We start from the raw sequence: 20,014 nt of genomic DNA, 5'->3' as shown, positions 1-20,014 counted from the left end.
TTTCCTTTCCTTTCCTTTCCTCCTTCTTCAACCCCTTTGCTTCCTGCCTCTCGTGCACCGTCGCTCCAGCTGGAGCATTAGTGAGGCATCATGATTGGTTTGTAATTTATGGAGTCCATAAGTGGGCCAGATTGATAGGGCTGTTTAAGGGGAGCACACAAAGACGCCACTTTATTTAATACATAGAGACAGACCCTAAAGATATAGGCTTAACCTCAGTCAGCATGAACACACACACATACATATATACATACATATATATATACATATATATATACACATATATACATACATACATACACACACACACACACACACACACACATATACATACATACATACATACATACATACATACATACATACATACATATATATAGTTTAAAAATGCTATATATAATGCTAGAAATGAATGGGAAGCCACTTGTTTCAAAGTAACAGTGGGAGGCACATACTGTACAAGCATAAAATACCTAACTACATAATGAACTGTAGCTATTTCAGCAAAGTAAGAAATCTGGAAAGCAGCTGATTGAGCCAAACAAGTGTTGGGATTGTCTGTTGAGGATTACAGTGTTCAAACTGTGTCAGCGAGTTGTGCAACAGCTCACTGGTTTAGCAGTCTGATAGAAGTCTGTCCAGACATGTGGAAGAGGAAACTAATATCTCTGCCATTGTCCATCTGAAACAAAGGAAGCAATCCTCCTTTTATCATATGATATGATGTTAAAAAGTTAAAAAGTAAACAGATGACAGAACAAACAGGTCCCTGAACATCAATAGTATGTTTAGTAAACTAGTTTGAAGTCTTCCTGACTGTTTTCACAGTTTTGGCTCACTTCTGCTCTAAAGAGGAGCCCTGCTGCTGGTTCCAATCCTCTATGTCTCAGTGAAGGAGCCAACACTGCTGCTGGGAACTTTTAAAAATGACTTTAAATGATGTCCATAACACAACAACATCTGGAAGGAGTCGTGGCCCTTTCTAAAGCCACTCTGTGTTTAAAAAAACAGTCAGACAGCAGCAGTAGGTTATGAAATATCTCCTCAGAAGTCTGAAGCCACAGTGGAACCAGACTGGACTGGCTCCTGTTGTGCCGTGGTAAATAGGAGCGTCTGGCTCTGACAGACAGTAAAACATTACAACAGGATGAAATGGTTGATTTCAGTGTTGCATACAAACACATTCAGGTGTCTGTAGTGGCTAAATCCACTCACATGGATTCATTTTATTTCCTTCTGCTAAATGAAATCACTTTTCTCGGTTCTGTTGCATGCGCTGTTAGTGACTGTACAGTTCCTGCACATGCAATAACTGAACATTGTATTTTCACTACTTGTGGTTGGATCAGCTCATTTGTGGTTGGACCCTACAACGTGAGAGTAGAGGGAAAACTCTACTGTAAAAGAAAAGAGCAACAGGCCAAAACACATTCATCATTTGATGCAGTTTAAATCCAATAATCAGAACTGCTGGATCCCCTGAATAGACTCTCAAAGAAACGAGTTGAGTGCTATTCTTTTCCTTTTCCTTTTTGCTGTTCTTTTCCAGGAAAAATGGAAGATGGGAACTGAACTTTGCTTCTGATGCCACACTGTGCACAAGCATAACTTCTCTTCATTGTTGTGTGTCTCACCTGAGTTCATAAGCTTCCAGAGCTGGTCGACCAAAGCTTCATTACACAGAGCGGAGTCTGTTGTCTTGGTGAAAGGTGGATTCTTACAGAGCATGCCCAGGATCTCATGTCTGATTGGACAAAAAGAAAGAAAAAAAAAGAAAAAAGAAATAAATCCTTCTCAACCTCTGAACCTGATTTGGGGCGGTCTCTCCTGATTGAGCCATTTTTATTCTGATTATTTGTGGGATATCAGGCTTTATGCAAACACAGATATTAAAGGGTTATTGGTTACTTGTTGCTGCTGTCCTCTCTCAGACTAAATCAAGTGCCATCTTCCACAGTTACAGCCTCTTTAGTACACAAAAAATACACTCACCGTGCTTTCAGTGTTTTTCTAATGAGTGGATGGATAGAAACAAAATGCCTCAAACTGCCTCATCTGATATTTAGCTGAAGTTACACATTCATTTTTACATAAAATAAAGCCTGTCGAGTTTGTCCCCATTTACTTGCACTGAAATCAATTTCTCTGATTAGAGGCGAAATCACTTGAGTCACTTTTGACTCAGTCAAGTCATTTTTCGGAAAAATCAGTGGTGAGATTGGTGTAGTCACAGTGAGAAAGCCTGTGTGTAATGTTCAGCATGGATGTGTGTTAAATGCGTGTGCTGGCTGTTAGCTGACCTGACATAGTGAACTGGATCACTGTACACCATGCTGAGCAGCCACTGAAGCTCCGCGGAACTTCTTTCAACTGTGGAACAACAACAAGAAAATCATGCACATGAGAGAGAACAAATAAACTTGAACTTTATACAAGAACATGTCAGTGAGAAAACCATCCTCAAGATGACACGTTCAAGTGTCACCTTTTAATTATAGTTACTGTTCTCCTAATCAGGGATTTGACAGCATGTCAGTAAACAGAGACTTGTCCCTTTTAGTCTGTGAAGCTTCTCAGTCATCCAGGTTTTTCAGAAAAGTCTGGGTCAACTGGACAAAACTGTGTTATGTTCTGTGAAAGCCTGGATCTCCTGAGACCTGATCTTGACCCATGTATCATCCACATATCTGAACCAGTGGCTGGGTGTTGCTTAATAATAATAATAATAATAATAATAATAATAACAGCTAGCATACTCGTGATTAATGACCTACCTCTAGTATAGTCCACTAGAGCCTCCAGTGCCGCGACGCGAACGTCTACAAAGTGTCCGTACTCGGCGTAGGACTTGAAAAGTGAAGCATCGCTGGGAATGTGACCGTTCTTCTGAAGCTGACGGATCGCTCTCAGACAACTGGAGAAATGAAAGAGAAGGGGAATAGAAAAATGAGGGATATTCCTGTTGTGTGCAAAATGAATTATGTCTTTTCTATGTCCAAACGATAACAAACAGTTTGCTCTGCCTCTGGGATAAAATATATAAACAGTCAAGAGTGAAAGCTTGTGGCTTCATCTTCCTGAATTTCATGTGCTAAGATGACAGATGGAACTAAAACTGAGTCGACCTTAAAAATGAAAGCAATATGAGAACGCCAAGCTGGGCTGATAGAAACAATAAAACAGTGATAGCATGTCAAACAATAGCTTAAGATGAACCAGGATAGCGATCACGTCTAACGTGACATGTTGCACAATGGATTGTGTCTTGTATAATGTCTCTTTCTATTTGTGTATTTTATATTTATTTCTGTATACAGTCACTTGTTTTTGTTACCTGCATAGGGACTGCAGTTGTAAATTAGCATTATTTCTAATTCTTTTAAATTTTGTATTTTATACTGATATTTATTGATATTAGCTCTGTCATATATAATAAACGAATACAAATAAAATAAGAATAAATAAATATGGCAGAGATGAAATCATTTCTTAAATCCATACGTAATGTTTACTGGCAGAGGGAATAGAAACCTCTCCATATCTACTCTCGCAACTCTCTGAATGAATCTACACTCTAATATCAATGGATGTAGCACTGTGTTATTTGTTATATGGAAGAACAATCTTCATTCTTATTTTTGGACATTTTAAGGCTAAACTTGTGTCTTACAAAACACAGTGTTTGTACAGCTTTTTAATGAAGTACACAAAGCAAACGTTTCCTCTCTCAAACCCTTATGGTCACAGCAAAATTAAAAATGCAATTGCAATAAATAAAGTTAACAAAATTTCTTTATGTCAACAGTTACAGTATATTGTCACTTTATTAATTTTACCAGATGTTTATATGAACTTTGATTGTATATCTTCACGATTATTTAATGTAATCATTTCCAGAGTAAGGGATCAACAGAGGATGAATGATGATGATTCATGAGTGACTGTGTAGATGAAACACAAGAGGATGTTGAGAATCAAACACTAGGAGTATATTTGAATTCAAGCATATTCCTGAGCAACATAATGGTTAAATGTTACTGTTTCCTCAATTTGTTGTCCAATTACTGTGGTAAGAGTAAAAGAACTAGTAGCTGCTTGTGGTTGGAGAAAGATTACTGTCTAATTAGGTGGAAACTTGATGGGATTTTTGTTTGTTCTGTTGTACAGCAAAAGGAAGCAACGCAGCAACATTTTAAATGACTTTGTCGTGTAAAACTGAGATGCAGAGCTGTAGAGAGAAGCACATGCTCTAGGAGAACATCTGCGAAACAGACACACACACAAACAAACACACTCCGCTCACTCACTGACCTGACAGTGATGGTGTTTCTGAAGCTCGGCAGCAGTTTCTCCATGTTGAGGAATCGTGTGATCTCCTCTAAGATGAGCCGGACGTCGCCGTTTAAATTGTCCACAGTCCGCACCTCATTGTTGATGCTGATGGCCGGGGTCAGAGAGTTGGTCAGTGCTTCAATCAGCTCTGCACGGTAGTAGTTATCTGAAAACTGAAGACACATGAGGAGGAGGAGGACACAGGAGAGAGAAAGGGAAAAGGAATTAAATATTTATAAAGATTTATTGTTGGCATCTGTAAAATAACAAAATGATATAAATATTTTTGTTTTTTACGAAGCCAAAATACGTTTTGTAACCATCATTTTCATGATGACAACCTGAAAATAACAAATGCAGTGCATTTCCCAGGTGTTGGCCATGATCATAACTGATAAAGACGGTAAGAGTTGGCGTGTTTCATGTCTGGATTGGGAACGAGTAGTATTTTGGGGTCTAGTTCAGAAGTAATGGGAAAATGGAGCATGAGATGGACCCGCAAGTTGATGCAGCGTCCACAGTACTGCAGACACTCTACTGGACCATTGTGGGGAAGAAGGAGCTGAGCCTGAAGGCAAAGCTCTAGATTTACCAGTCCATCTACGTTCCAACCCTGACCAGTGCTCATGAGCTTTGGGTAGTGAGAAAAAGAATGAGATCGGAGCAGCCGAAAATGAGCTTCCTTCATCGGGTGGCCAGGCTCAGCCTTAGAGATAATGTAAGGAGCTCGAACATCCGAAGCTCGGAGTAGAGCTGCTGCTCCTTTGGGTCAAAAGGCTCCATCTGGGAGGAGACCCCGGGGCAGACCCAGAACCCGCTGGAAAGACTACATAGCCCATTTAGCCTGGGAACACACCTCAGGATCGTCTGGAGCACACTGCTAAACCTGCTGCCACTATGACCTGACCCCGGATGAATGGATGGATAGAGTTAGTGTGTGTGTGTCTTTACTTTGTTTTTCCGGTTGTCATTGTACTTGATGAGGTCGAGGATGAAGTTGAGGACATCTTTTGGACAGAGGTTCTGGACATCTCTGAGTAACGCCATAGCAACGGGCATCGTCTGACAAAGAGCAAAAAGATAAAACAGTAATACCAATATTTTAAACTGTGAAAACAACAGAACATTCCAGATTTGTTTTTTAACATCAACAAGGACCCATAGTGGGACATTTTACAGCTGAAAATAAACCTGTCAGGACTCTCTGGATAAAATACATTACTGCAACACTGTTTACAAATCTAAAAACATAAGTGTGGTACTGAGAAACAGATGCACGTGTGATGAGCTTAACGCAAAAGTAAAGTGTGTGTGTGCCCGCCACCTTTTGTAGGAAGTAACTCTGGAAGTTGATGAAGTTGTTGGTCTTGACGATGTTGGGGCAGCTCTTGCAGCAGAACATTCGGGTGAACAGGGACTTCATAGCGGGTGGGCCCTGCCAGGTGCTCACCATGGCATTGGCTATCTGCGAGGAGAAGAGCGCAGTCCTACTTTAAAACAATGACTTAAGTTCAGTTCCCTTCAAGTTGCCACATGTGGAGGAAAGCATTGATCAACCATCCTCCATCCTCCTGTCAGCACAGTCAAATAACAGTTAAATGAAACACTCAAGATGTCTGCAAAGCATGTGGAATGTGCACATTGATTCAAGCTGCACTCTTGCAAGCTCTGGTAGCTAAATGAGAAATACCGCGTAGTACACTAATGACAAGTGAGGAATGTTGGAACTTGTATAACAATGCCCTTTCTGTCCGCTCTGACTTTTTGTGGTGAGAAGTGAACAACAAAGTCAAAGGCAAACGTACACATGAGGTTTCCACAGGTATGAAGACCAGCGGCTCCAGTGGTGTTTGGGTTCCAACAGGATATTGGGGAATTTATGTTAATGTGGTAATATGGGGCCAAGGGTCACTTACACAGGATGTTGTCATTTGGGAAGGTAAATAAAGGGGGGCACGCACACCGGAACGTTCCTGTATGTGTGTGTGTGCACGCATTCACGAACACATCTGCATTTTGTGTGCCAGAGTCTTATAACGTGCATGCATTAGTCAGTTTTTATACCCCCCACAAAAAAAAATAAAAAATCATTCAGCCCCAGGCTGTTCCTTCTTCCTTCCCACATTCTCTACCAATAACAAGAAAGTCAATGCCATCCCGACCAATAAGAATGCAGCCAAGTCCATCTGAGGGTTCCTGTCAGCCATATTTCACTTTGTGGTCGGTGTAAGTGTGTGTGTGTGTGTGTGTGTGTGTGTGTGTGTGTGTGTGTGTGTGTGTGTGTGTGTGTGTGTGTGTGTGTGCGCGCATGTCTCTGTGTATGAACTTGCATGTCAATGCCTGTGTGGGTATATGTGTATGTGGAGTATACACCAAAGGCCATTACGACAGAGTCTGTTGGGGGTTCTGTTGCCAAACACAGCAACTTAATGAAAAAAGCAAAGTGCTGCCATCTCGACCTCCACTCAGTTTATCATGTTGTGAAAATATTGGTTCAGGTGGAAGCTGAATGGCGGAAATCCACTAAGGTTAAAGTTTGAATAGACCAAATCCAGAGAATCGAGAATTTCCTGTAGCCACAGAATAGGATTATTCAGTCAACTGAGCCTAAGTGCAGTCAGGGTTAAACTGGTGGGTGGCCTTGCTGGCTGGGAAGTTATATGTTGTTCTCATGCTATAGCCCTTTGCGCTAAAGATTTAATAAAACATGTCAATTTCGACCATTAGTAGTATCATAAGTTGGAGAGGAAGAGGAATTCAAACTAACAGAGCAGAATCATGATAGTTTCAGTATTTCTGTGTTAAAACAGAAACACTCTTTCTTACATAACTGTAGGTTACTTTTCTGTACTGGCATTGGGAAGTTAATTAAGTCCAGAGCAAATGAAACCAAACTTATCAAGACCGCTGAAGTGAACCACTTCACAGGCCACCTAAACCACATTTTTGGGAGCGCTGACACATACGATGCCGGGGTGCACAAAAAAAAAAGAAAAAGAAAAAGAGAGAGAAAAAAAAAAACTGTGGATGAAGTCACGGCTAGAAGTCTCACACACTGTGCAGCACAAATATCGGGCTGATCTAACTCCATTACAAAACTGTCTTCAAGATATCAAAGACTGCTTGGCTCATAGTTTCCTTGAGTTAAATGAGGACAAGACTGAGATCATCTTACAAGTGCCAGCAACCTAAGTTTTAACAGACAGATCAATTCTGTTCAGACAGGCCCTGCTTCTTCCAACCCAGAACCATCTCAAACATTGCAGGCACTTCCCGTCACCTGCTGATCTGGAAAGAATCATTCATGCACGGATATCCTCCAGACTGGATTACTGGAACTCGCTCTACATTTCTCAGGCTACCATTTCCCATTTGCAACTTATTCAAAATGATGCAGCTGGATTGCTAACAAGGTCCGAGAAAAGAGACCACATTGCCTGTATTATGACACCCCTACACTGGCTTCCTGTTCACTTCAGGGTCAACTTCAAAATCCTTTCAATTGTCGATTAATCTCTCCACAGTCTCCCTACATATATCTCAGAACTTCTCGTGCAAGTTACAAGCTGGACAGTAAAATGTTCCAAACGTTGGTGAGCATTCGTATGGAAGAAGGATTCATGATGAGTGATTATTAGTCATGGGTTCACTGAGCTCTCTGACACGTGACATCATTCTCTCACTCTGACAAAATGTCTGCGATTACGGGATTTTGAAAATGTCAACATGTAGACAGCGGAACGGGAGTAGAATGCACTTCTACCCACTGTCAAACATGGCTCTTTGTTTTGTTCAACTATTATAGTACACTTGCACACACACATGTACATACCTTGGCCAAACAGAAGCAGGCCTGCATACGAACTTTGTAGAAACACTGTTCTTGCTCCAGGATGTCTGTCAGAGCCAGCCTGGAGGCAGGAGTCGGAAACTTCTCCAAAGCTGAGATGGCCTCCTCCTAACACAGAGATAAGGTCAGTAAGTATGAACGACTGAGATACTTATACTTTACTACTTCTTCATTGTATCAGTACGTTATACTTACTTAGTACTGATTTGACAAGCTAAAAGCTAGCCATGCAGTTCAAGAACATTTATCATATTCAGATCCAGAACAGAATCCACGTTTAGCTTTCAATATTTGCGACCAATTAAAAGTCTAAAGAAGCTTCGGCTTCATTACAGTTTATTGTTTCTAAAAGATCCCATGCAACAACCTGAAAGCAAAATATACAGCATGAAAAATTAGAATCAGAGTTCATCTGAAAATGTTCAAAATTAAATGCTAGGGTGGAGGCCACCTGTGCAACTACATCCCGCTCATAGCGCAGCTGGTACTGCCACATGAAGTCAGCCTGCTCGAACTCCACCTTCCTCAGAATGGACATGTCTGGGTCAATCCGGATCCAGAGGAGAGGAGAGTCGGCACTGCAGACGGAGCAGGAGACCACACATTGAGGGAGAGAGAAGCCAATCGATCGCATTGCTTTCACACATTTTATAACAAGGTGTGGCTGATATGAGCTGTGTAATTCAGGTTTAACACCAGCAAACAACATTCACATAATTTACTATGTATTCATTTCGTGATAGGACAATAACTACGTTCTTGTAGAATATGTCCAACAGTGGCAGCAGTGATGTCTTACTCCATGGCTGATAAATCCATGTCAACTTCCTCTCCATTCATCAGAGGGATCTTCTTTTTCTTGTTTCTGGGGAGAGAAACCAACAGAACAATTCATTCATTCATTTTCCATAACTACTTATAATTATCAGGGCTGATCCCAGCTGCCACTGGGCAAGAGGCAGGGTACACCCTGGACAAGGCAAGTTCATCACAGGGTGGACACAGAGCCAAAAACTCCTCAGCTGGATGGTGGGTTCAGAACCAGAACCTTTTTGCTGTGAGGGGAGGTTGTTTCTTTAAGTCAATCTCTGGCAGTCAGTTAGAGGAAGCAACAGAATCATTAACTATTCCAGTAAAGACAGTCAATGAGACAAACAGAGCTATGCTCCAGTGATTAAGTGTCTCCATAGGAACAGGAATAATAGTATATTACGTCATAATAGAGTAAAACATAATACAATAATAAGCGTGCAAAATACAAACTTCTGTGTTCTGCTACAGTACGTACCGTCTGCTCTTGGAGTGACAGGGGATGTCGTGTTTGAGGCTGTTCTCCTCTATCTGCAGCGTGTGATTGAAGGATCCATCCAACTCCTGCACAGTCACCTTAATTGGACCCTGCAGGGAAACCGACAGAGTCATGTTTTAAAAAAAAGTCAATGTAACGTCCAACCCCTCACAGACACCACTCAGTAATTATCAATCTTTATCTGTTTAAGTCATACCGTTTTGGTTTTAAAAAATTAAACAATAACGACCAATGACTGTTTAAACATGACAGGACTGTTTCAGGAAGAACAGTAATGTCGGTTCCAGATTTAAAATCTGTTGAATAATGTTTTACTCAACATATTACAGGAAAGAATTAAAATAGTTTGTCAGCCTGCTCTGTGCTGCAAATATATCAAACAAAGTGTTTCAAATGTATTCACTGACAAACAGTGTGGCCTGCTGTATTCCTGATTCTAAATCAGAAACCCTCATTCAAACCTGAGCACAGCTGTAATCCGCTGCACTGCGAATGGACTTTCATCTGCTCAAGACAGACAGCATGCTCATTCCACATCAAGGCTCACCACATATTTCTGAGTTCCAGATGATGTGTAGTCCTGACGGATCTCCAGTTCCAGCACGTTCCTCTTCCTGTTGAAGGCAAAACTGCCAAAGAATTTCACCACAGAACTCTGGTCTCTGAGTATGAAAGGTTAAGACTAAAAACAGATACAGATAACCAATAACAGTTTGTGGGGAGGGGGGGCACAATTTATTGAGAGAGAAGGTCTCAGCTAAAGGTGGTGGACAGCAAATTACTGCTCTATAGTGGTTTTGTTATCGGAAATTTTCCTGCTTTTGGTTTTAATTCATACAGTTTCCATTTCTTATGACATAAGCTGAAGTGGAGTTGAGCCACAAGGCTGCAGAAAAACTGCCAAGAGCTTTTATTTTGAAAGATGACTTCATGTCTGACATGAGTAAGCATTTAACCTCTTTAATGCAACCAGAGAATCCATCAGAGATAAATGGATACACCCATTGTTTGATGAGGGGACCTATGTCTTTGCCAGAGACGTTGGAGATGGATTTGAGGAAGGCGTGAGTGGACAGAAGCATCTGACTCCACATCTGACTCTGGTACTTCTGGGACGAGGCTGTGCTGGCCAGGCTCAGGAGCTTGTTGAAAACCTACAGAGCACAGAGAATTCACGTGAAGTCAACTCGAACCAGTTTGGACAATTACAGAAGCAGAAGATGGAGAAGGAAATGCTGGTTAACCTGCAGCATGAACTCCATGCTGATCCTGTTCTCTATGAGCCGCATCACCAGGTGGGCCTTACACTGGAACATCCTGTAGTACTCCCAGGACAGCGTGTGAGGGTGTCTGATGGAGAAGTGGAGGTGGGGAGTTGGACTGGAGAGAAAAATGTTGAGGTGAGTGAGTCACACAATTATGATCCAGAAACTTGTTGTGTACGCTTCAACTGAAGGGAGGGATTCAAACTATTACTTGTCCTTCTCTTTGCCTCCACTGAAGGTCGGGTGCAGCAGAACTCCTCCCATCTTTAGTTCATAGTCCACAATCTTGTCCAACTCCTGGAAACGAGAAAATAACAGGACCATTCATAATTATGGAAAATGTCATCATTTATATTCAGTTTTATATGCACAGTATTCAGGTATATCATTTGTAGGGCTGCAGATGATAATTATGTTCTTTAATCGACTATCAATTATTATCACGGAAAAATTAAACAACAATCGACTATCAAGCTGCATATTTTTCTGTCAATAAACTGTTCCAGCTCTGATCAGACTGCTCCAATCACTGTGGACTAGCTCACAGCTTTCCCCCATTAAAGGGAGGTTTTCCTGGGGAAAAAACTTGCAGATGGGAATTTTCTGAAGTGCAGGGTTTCCTGCAGCATTTTATAGTGGAGCACCACCCCCTCGCCCCACCCGTTGCCTGAAATAAAGAGCATAATAATATCCTATGATGTCCTAAGATCACAAGAGTGAAGCGGCTGTTTAAAACAACAACCGGATAGATTAAGTTTATGACTGATTGATTACATGAAGCTTTGCAATGTTGGGGGGAAAACAAAAATAATTTGTTGCAGGCGTTGGGCTGTTATCACCACCTCCACCAAGCAATTTCTATTTGGAAAACATTGTGTTACCTCTTTGATCCAGTGCCGGTACTCATTGACTCCAAACGTCTTCTTTAGGTAGAGGCCGTAGATGTAGCCTGAGATTCCCTTCAGCACCCACTCATCAGCCCTTAGGAAGGAACAACATATAATGTCACTGCAGCCAAACACAATTAGTTCACCAGGGCCGCATTCATTTGTTTCTTGTCCATGTCAAACCTTTGGATTCTGAATGAAAAGCAGCAAATGAACTGCTGTTTAACTCCAGACTTCATTCACGCTTTCTAGGGCCTGTTTTTAGTCTTAGTGATTTATGGCAACCGAAGAAGTGTGCAGCCATTTAGCAGTCGGGCCAGAATAAATAGCACGGCTCATTGTAGTGTAGTGTAGACTTAAAGGTACTTATGAGAGTGAGCTTCTTAAAACTGAGAGTTAGACCCTTTTAATCCCAGCTGCTTGCACTGTTTTGTGCTCTTTGAAAGTGGAAATCCATTTGAAAGCATTGAAGGCTCCCACTGTACATCTAGAAAGAAACTTAGCATGGAAAACACATCTCTCATAAATCTATCAGCCGGGATTTATTAGCTTGTAAAAACAGAGACACAATACGCTGATTCAACCTTGGTGGTTTCACTGCTTGACGCTGAAGTGAATCCAGTCTGGCTTATGCAGTTAAGATGATTTCATGCGTGTATCTGCTATAAAGTGCCATTATGGAAAAATATTTTCCGACAAAGATTTAATCCTCTCTTTGCCACAATGCCCTGTGGGTCATATCATCATTGTGAAATGAAGACCTGTTAAACTCTAGGTGCTTTCTTTCATGATCTCACCCTCTCAGATCTAAGAACACTAAAGTTCAGGTTTAGAAAATTGCAAAATACACTAAAATAGAGCAAACTAGACAACTTCAGGACTTCAGGTAGTATAGGTCAAGTCTGTCTTCATGTCAGCAGACATTCATTACGAAGAAAAGCAGGTTCTCGCTCAGTTAGCCGGACACACGAAGAAAAGTAAAGCTGTAATCCAAGGTCTTGTTTTTCTGACACTCATTAACCAACTTCAGAATTTGTCAGTACAGTTTTATAGTTTTGTAAAAGAGCACTTTCTCTTTTTCTTCTGCCTTTGCTTTTACATGTCTGACAGGCTACTGAGTAGGGTCTGTTTTCAATTACAGGCCCCAGTTAACCCCCACTCTGATTAATTACTTGCAGGCAGTGCCAGGCTTTGCTGAAATCAAAGAGATCTGAATTTCCTGAGGTCTCTTCTAAGACAACACCCGCCAGCTCGACAACAAGGAGAGGGGAGGGGAGAGGAGGTAAAAAAGGACACGCATGCAGCAGCTCTTGAAAGCGTTAAAGTCTTACTGATGGGCCTTTTAACACAGGCATTATTCCCTCAGTCTCTGACACGCTGCGACCACACCAGCCAAGTTGCCAAGCAGCGACACAGTGATCCATCACACTGGGGAATACAGGCCAGTGCTGACTCCGACTGCTGACAAAATAGCTTAGTTCTGTTGTAAATCTCTCATCACCGGCTTTATATGAAAAGGTCTGAGGGATACATGTTACCACAAAAAGAAGATTGAAAACAAGAACAGAACGCAATGGAGAGAACTGCTGGGCTCCAACGTGGTTAGTGTGTTATGTAAGCATAGTTCCGAACAATAATGACAGTACTTTTCCATTCCATACAACACTGGTGAATTAAATTTACTCAAAGTGACCTATATTATATTATATTTTGAATGAACTACTTCATACAACACGCAGTTTGATTATAGCTAAATGCAAAGGTATTTCTACCTGTTGGTCAAAATGTGGCCTTAAAAATACTCCATCCAGTAACCACAGGCATTTATTTACAAGAGCTCTTCAATAAAATGCCAATCACTCTAATAAATCATTTTTCAGGGATCTCAGGTGGTCAGTGGTTGACTGCTGGTCACCACTGGAATGGTTTTATTGATTTTACCAAGTTCTGTTCTGATTATTTGAAGGTTTGTGTCCTAGCAGAGGAAGAATGCAGCAACACGGTGCATAGACAGTCTCACGATTGACACTGTGATTAGCCACTGGGCAATGAGCCTAACAATGAGCTCCAAACAGCACGTCTGCCTACGTGGCTTAGATTTCCTGTCTCAGAGTTGACAGCCTCTCTGTGTTGAGAGTCTCACCATGACATCCTGGAGATGAAACAGCCAAAGAATTGCTGAGCCAAGGCCTGGGCCAGACAGCGGCGTGTCTGCGGGGTCTGGTCTATGATCATAGCACTGTGGAGCAGGTTAGTGCTGAAAAACAGAGGCAACGAGTTGAAACGGAAAGAATATTAAAGTATGACTCGAATACAATCTGCAAAAATGGCAAACTGGTGTCCTCAAAAAAGACATACTGCAAGTTCTCAAATGTACCAATCCTATCCTGAAAACACAGGCAGGATTCGACCTCATGCTTACCTGAAGATACTCATGGAAGCATAGGTGGACACTTGTACATAGGCCTCGTCCACAAACACAGTCTTGAAACAGGCGTAAGGGTAGCGGCACGTCAGGATCTCCTCATAAAACTCAAAAATCTCATGCAGGTAAGACATGGAGTGTTTGAGCAGCGGCAGCAGCTGTGGCAGGCAGAAATGGGTCACCTGAGGCAAGACACGACAAAGCACAATGTTACAGCTGTAAATTCTGCAGAAGTTTACTAGAGTAGAACACCAAATTGTCCCTTTGTATGTCTTTAATGCATGTGCTACCATTACTTACACATTACACCACCTCTCACCTCACTAAACTCATCAAATGAAATGGTGTGCTAGAGGTGACTACTGTTATTAGTGCTTTTTTAGCATTTCGAAGGACCCTTTGTAGCAAATTTGAACTACAATCCTGCCACCTTGTGTTTAGGGACATCTAGTGGTCCTTAGAAGGAAATACAAGGATGGGCAAATTACTGTAGTGACGAACTCTTTGATCATTCTCATCATGTTATACTGCTAAAATCCACTGAACATGGATACTATGCTTTCCAGTGTGCCACGGCAGTCCAAACTTGTCCAGCCATTCCAGACAATGTTTGTGACCTCACAAGAAACGCTGCAGCACGTTTTAAAAGCACCTCTCCGCTCTGCGGGAAATACGTGGCTGTTCTATTTTTGACAGACGCTGCGAGCAGCCGCATCAATCTGCACGGAGCAGATGGAGTGGGCCATTTGTGATTGGCCCCCTTCAAAATGTTTGTTCTGCTTGCCTGAAACAGTACTGTTAACATGCCTCGCATTTGAGAAGCAGGGACCAGAGAATGTTTTCAAAATGTATCTCTCCTTTCCTTTCCCTTGGTTAATCAACTAATCATTTCAGCTCTCATTTCTATAAACAAATAAATGCAGAATATGTAGGCAAAGGACAAAAAATGGAGAGCAAAAAAGATGCCACGCATTGGCCGAAATGCAATCTTGGAAAACATTTGCTGTCATCTGAAGACAAATGTATTTTTATTCAGGTGCAGATATCTATTTACAGAGATTAGTAGACATGTGTCTATTGGGGGTGTAACGGTATTTGTCCCGAACCATCACGGTACGGTGCACGCAGTCATATGACGAATACGTCTGAGCACTTTGGCTTCCCAGTACAATATAATGGTGATGGCACGCAAGTGGTGGACCGGACAAAGACTTTCTGCCGGCGATGTTTCACGGAGGTGCGGTATGTTGCTGGCAACACCTCAAACATGCTGACCCACATAAGACGGCATCACCCTGACATATCTGTCACTGAAAACATTGGATGTTGGCTCTAGGGGCACAGCCGTTGTTGATGATAGCTGATAGGTGCAGAGATTATTATTATAACACTAACTTGCTGAGAAAAATATAACAGAATTCAGTAATCTTCCAGCAATCCACAGACCTCTCTTTTCTCTTTGTGTAAACATTAACCATACTTCAATTAGTTCTGTGTTCATGTTTTAATTTGTAAATTAAATCAGACAAGCATCACTATTTAAACCCACCTCATGCATGTAGGGATCTACAAGGATTTCAAAGGGCCCCACAGCCAGGGAGATATTGGGAGCCGCGGTGGGGATGGGGAGGACGTAGTGGAAAGTCTTCTTCCTCATATCGTGAGTGTAGATGGTCTCCACCAGATCGCCACAGGACACCGCCACCATGGAAGCGTCCACGGTGAACTCCAGCTTCCACGTACAGAGCTCTGAGTAGGAGTCGACGCAGGGGAACCAGAACCTGAGGGAGGAGACAGTCTGATGAGCATGTGCATGGAGTACAGGAAGAAAGGAGGCCAGAGAGAAACTAAGCGAAAATACTGAGCTTAGAGGAAGAAAAGAGTAAAAAAGGTTGTAAAAATATTACACGATCACAGTACAGGAGAAGGAGGCTATATTTCAACATAATTAGGGAAAATACTTTAAAAGTCTAGGACGTTTTGTAGGTGACATTCAGGTCAAACTGATGTTGTGCTGCTGTGGTGCATGTTAGCTCACTGGAGAGGCTGTGCTATACTAAATAGAGTTTAACCTTATTTGGAAAACACTGTAAAAATGACTATTGCCATGTCTATGATGAGCACTGACTATAATGGTTAGCAAATATTAGAATATTTCTGTAGAAGAATTGCTGAGTACCAACTCTTGCTGTTGTTAGTACTCTAAGGTCACATTCAGACAGGATCTGCACTGTGGCTAAAATGCAGGCTTTTCCATTCATGTTAGTGGGAGTAGTCCATTTTGGTTGCAGTGGTGCAGGCCACAGGTGTGGCTGCCAAAAACGCAAACGCAGCAACCTGCAACAGAGGAGTTGAACCAGATTTAACTTTTGGAAAAGCGCAGCTTGACGCCACACTGTGGACACCACGCTGCGGATGCCAATCAGACGCTTGGATCAGTTAAACCTCCACAGTCAGCTCTGAAACTGAGACTACCTAAACTCTGATACTCTACCTGTTGTGTTCTGACTTTGTTTATTTCATGTATCCAATCGGAGTCTGAGAATGAAAGTTATTTCCTGATTGTTTCACACAAACCTAATTCTAACTGCCACTGTGAAATTGAAGAATGTGTTATTATTTGACTATAAGGGTTAGTCAGTGTTTCTAGACCTGGTGGAGTTCTGGTATCCAAAGGAGAAAACGTGAGCTCCTCTCTCCGCCATGCTGCCTTCAATGTCAGGAACAACAAAGTGAAGACCTCCTTTTGGCTGGTCCAAAGAAAATTCAATGTACACCTTTAAAACTTTTAAATCTGGAGAGACAAAACAGAGATACATCGCAGTGTCAGTCACGATCTGTCCCATTTCTGACCTTTCTGTTTTATGTGACCATATCTATCAGGGAAATCAATCTCATGGGAATAATGATTTTTAGAAAGTATATTGTTAGTATATATGTCCTCTGCATTACACATGATCCTGTGTGTGTCTTTCTAATTTTCACTGGCATTTTTGCGGCTGTCTCTTACCATCTCCTTGTTTCCAGAGTTCAGAGGGAACTTTAATGACCAGCTCCCCGTGTCCTGCATCTGGATCCACAGCACTCACTGCTGCTGTGTAGGCACTGGAGAAGTAGTTGAGGTTCCTCCTGTGTACACACACGTGAAACACACAAAATGACCATATTACTACCATACAGTTCCTCTTAAAGTGGACAAAGAGTGATATTTACGACAATATACTTGTAGCCACAGAAGTTACCAAACGCCTCAACATTTCTTAAAGCTAATCTGCTAAGCAGCATATCGATAATATTATTTCAAGCAGCTATCAGTGAGTTATAGTCAACACAATCAACACAAGAAGATCTTTAACTCAACTGTGATTCAGTGCATTTTCTGGGTATTTGAAGGTTTACAGATAAAACTGCCACATGGCTATGTTGTAGAGTTGCACGGTACCCTGCAGTGCCAAAGCGTAACGGTTCCTACTATACTAGAAACGACAGTACTACCATGGATTACTATACTACCAGTAAAGTTCTGTCCCGCCCAGACACGCGCACGGCTTCCAGTCACAAACACGAGACAACACACTTCACCATGGCAGAAGCACCAGGCTTAAGCGGAGAGTCTGCCGCGGCATCGTCGTCAGTGGCTTCACTAATTTTGCTCAAATTCGTTGTTTCAAACTTGTTTCAGTCTAATTCTTACTTCACCAGTATTATGTTTATCATGCACCAAACAACATTATAAGTAATTAATAAGTATTTAGAACTTGTACAAACATTGCAGTTCATTAAAATAATAATAATAAAAAGGCTGCAGTATCGCGATAATACCCGGAACCGTGATACTTTGTCTGGTATAGTATCGTGGTTACTCATTTTGGTATCGTGACAAAGATAGAGCAGATTCATCTCTGACAGCCTACAGATGTATAGTTTCTCAAAGGATTTCTTATCATAGTGCACAGGCCTGATGTAAAAATCCTGGTGAATACAAAAACTAATGAAGAGATTTAATATCAACAGTTATTTAACAGTTATTCAAAAGCAATTTCAAAAGAACAAAAAACTCAATCAGCAAAATTACTTATTGCTTACCTAATTCATTTTAATTCATTTTAGCTGAAGTAGTCTGCTTTGCACACAACTATACAATAAACCAGAAATCACAGCAAGTACACAGTGTTTATTTGGCACATCTGATGCAACACAGTAGGATTTTGTTTGCTGAATAACAATCAGATGGCTCAAATTACAAGCTATGATCTCAAAATGTGCATCCAAAATGAGGACACTGGGATACTCACTGCTTGGACTCATGGTGGCACACCTCCAGTGTGGGATCATTGTAAATGAATGGGGCTTCAAGTTCATTGACTCGAACTCTGTAGATGCGGCACTGTTTGCTGTTGAGCTTGATCCTGTTCAGGTTGACCACCGTAGGGAAGATGGTCAGCTCGACGTAGCCCTGAGGGGAGCAAAAGAGAGGAGGGAGTTGGCAAAAACGGAATACAGCAGTTCTATGTATCGGGAGTGATTTTCATTATATTTGTTAGAAGCCTGAAAGGAGCAGCATGAAACAGTTTGTTCACCTAAAACACCAGTGTGTGCGCTGGTTTCATCACTGTGTACTTGATGACATATTTAACAACATTCTGCAACACACTGAATCGTGTAATGTAACATGTCATATGTTTCGAATACGGTAATTTTTTTTTTCTCCTATTGAATGAGTGCAATATGAAAACAGGTGGGCAAAAAAAGAAACTGTGTCACCTAATATCAGCTATATTACAAGGGGTGCACTGAAATGGACCTCGGGAGATTGATGATGATCCAAATAAAGAATAAAAACATGTTGTGTAATCACAGCAGATGGAGAGCAGTTATACACACACATATCTATATGCGTATGTCTTGTTGTGCTGTAAGTGCTGTACTCACAATGACAGACTTCCTCTGGAAGTTGATGTTGTTGATGCACACCACCTGGTGGGTCGTAGAAGCAGAAGAGCACAGAACAACAACGTCAACCTGATGAATGTGATATGAACGACTTACATACCGAGTCATGTATTAAACATGCTTAAAGTAACGTTATAAGCTAGAGTTAACTGTGTTTTACTAATCAACATTATTTGACAGTATACAGATCAAAAATACTCATAATTTAAAGGGGCGCGGACTCTCGAATCCTTTATCCTTCTTCCTGTTCATCCTCGTTTCTTCTTGCTGTCTCCTCGCAGGAGTTTGGACTTGCTAAAACACGGCTCCTGGTGTGGTTAACTCTGCCAGCTCAAGCTGCAGCCACCCCATGCATCCTCCAGCCTGCAGACGTCTTCTGAAGAGTACGGGGACACTTACAGAGCCGTCACATGTAGCGGTGATACTGCGGGTCTGAATGAGCTCTGTACGAGCTTTATGTTTGCTTTGCAGCCGCAGACTGTTCACAGTGTCCTCACTGCAACCACGGCGAATGTGTCCGTAAATATACGTCGGTCTTGTATGGAAAAGAACAGGTCTGTATCATGACTGCCGCGTAAAAAAAGTCCAAATGTATCCTCTCTGTCCGGCTGCTCAGAGCTCTGCGAGCACGGCTCCACTCTGTTCAGCCATTTTGTTTGTAACCTTTGACTTCCCGCGCCGCGCGTAAAAATTAAAAAACAGATTTTTTTAAATATTAAAAACAAATCACGGAAACGTTCGCGTCGTCATATATTACAGCTAACATTGCTAATATAATAAATACTCATTATGTACTTTTATGAATGAAATATATATGAATAAACATCTTTCCTACGTCATATAGGGGCGTGGACTTGCTTGCTTGTCCGGAAGTGCAATGCTGTCATTGGGGAGCACTCTGCAGGAAGCGTGCTTAGTACAAACTGACTGCCAACATACACTTCTTCACCTGCAGAGTGATGTACACGCATGTGGACAAAGGACTAAAAGAGT

The 20,014-nt window shown here is 41.6% G+C and overlaps 1 protein-coding gene across 1 annotated transcript in view; it reads right to left on the bottom strand.

Annotated features, from left to right (window-relative positions):
• Window positions 1-19,764, bottom strand: part of taf2 (TAF2 RNA polymerase II, TATA box binding protein (TBP)-associated factor) — a 25,656-nt gene extending 5,892 nt beyond the window's left edge. The window contains exons 1-23 of the mRNA XM_010739116.3: window positions 19,224-19,764; window positions 19,001-19,055; window positions 18,364-18,524; window positions 17,079-17,197; window positions 16,721-16,862; window positions 15,618-15,849; window positions 14,066-14,250; window positions 13,787-13,900; window positions 11,638-11,737; window positions 10,968-11,053; window positions 10,736-10,871; window positions 10,491-10,645; window positions 10,039-10,153; window positions 9,471-9,580; window positions 8,982-9,047; window positions 8,634-8,760; window positions 8,165-8,290; window positions 5,657-5,797; window positions 5,284-5,394; window positions 4,312-4,505; window positions 2,775-2,914; window positions 2,301-2,370; window positions 1,635-1,744 (exon numbers count right to left, since the gene is read on the bottom strand). Of these exons, the coding sequence (XP_010737418.2) occupies window positions 1,635-1,744; window positions 2,301-2,370; window positions 2,775-2,914; window positions 4,312-4,505; window positions 5,284-5,394; window positions 5,657-5,797; window positions 8,165-8,290; window positions 8,634-8,760; window positions 8,982-9,047; window positions 9,471-9,580; window positions 10,039-10,153; window positions 10,491-10,645; window positions 10,736-10,871; window positions 10,968-11,053; window positions 11,638-11,737; window positions 13,787-13,900; window positions 14,066-14,250; window positions 15,618-15,849; window positions 16,721-16,862; window positions 17,079-17,197; window positions 18,364-18,524; window positions 19,001-19,055; window positions 19,224-19,273 (2,845 nt within the window). The 5' untranslated portion in view covers window positions 19,274-19,764. The remainder of the gene's footprint in view (window positions 1-1,634; window positions 1,745-2,300; window positions 2,371-2,774; window positions 2,915-4,311; window positions 4,506-5,283; window positions 5,395-5,656; window positions 5,798-8,164; window positions 8,291-8,633; window positions 8,761-8,981; window positions 9,048-9,470; window positions 9,581-10,038; window positions 10,154-10,490; window positions 10,646-10,735; window positions 10,872-10,967; window positions 11,054-11,637; window positions 11,738-13,786; window positions 13,901-14,065; window positions 14,251-15,617; window positions 15,850-16,720; window positions 16,863-17,078; window positions 17,198-18,363; window positions 18,525-19,000; window positions 19,056-19,223) is intronic.
• Between the last annotated feature and the right edge of the window lie 250 nt (window positions 19,765-20,014).

This window comes from Larimichthys crocea, chromosome XIII (genome assembly GCF_000972845.2).
Source record: "Larimichthys crocea isolate SSNF chromosome XIII, L_crocea_2.0, whole genome shotgun sequence".
Taxonomy (NCBI): Eukaryota; Metazoa; Chordata; class Actinopteri; family Sciaenidae; genus Larimichthys; species Larimichthys crocea.
The sequence above is the reverse complement of the archived record's forward strand: the minus strand, read 5'-3'. Positions and strand labels throughout refer to the sequence as shown.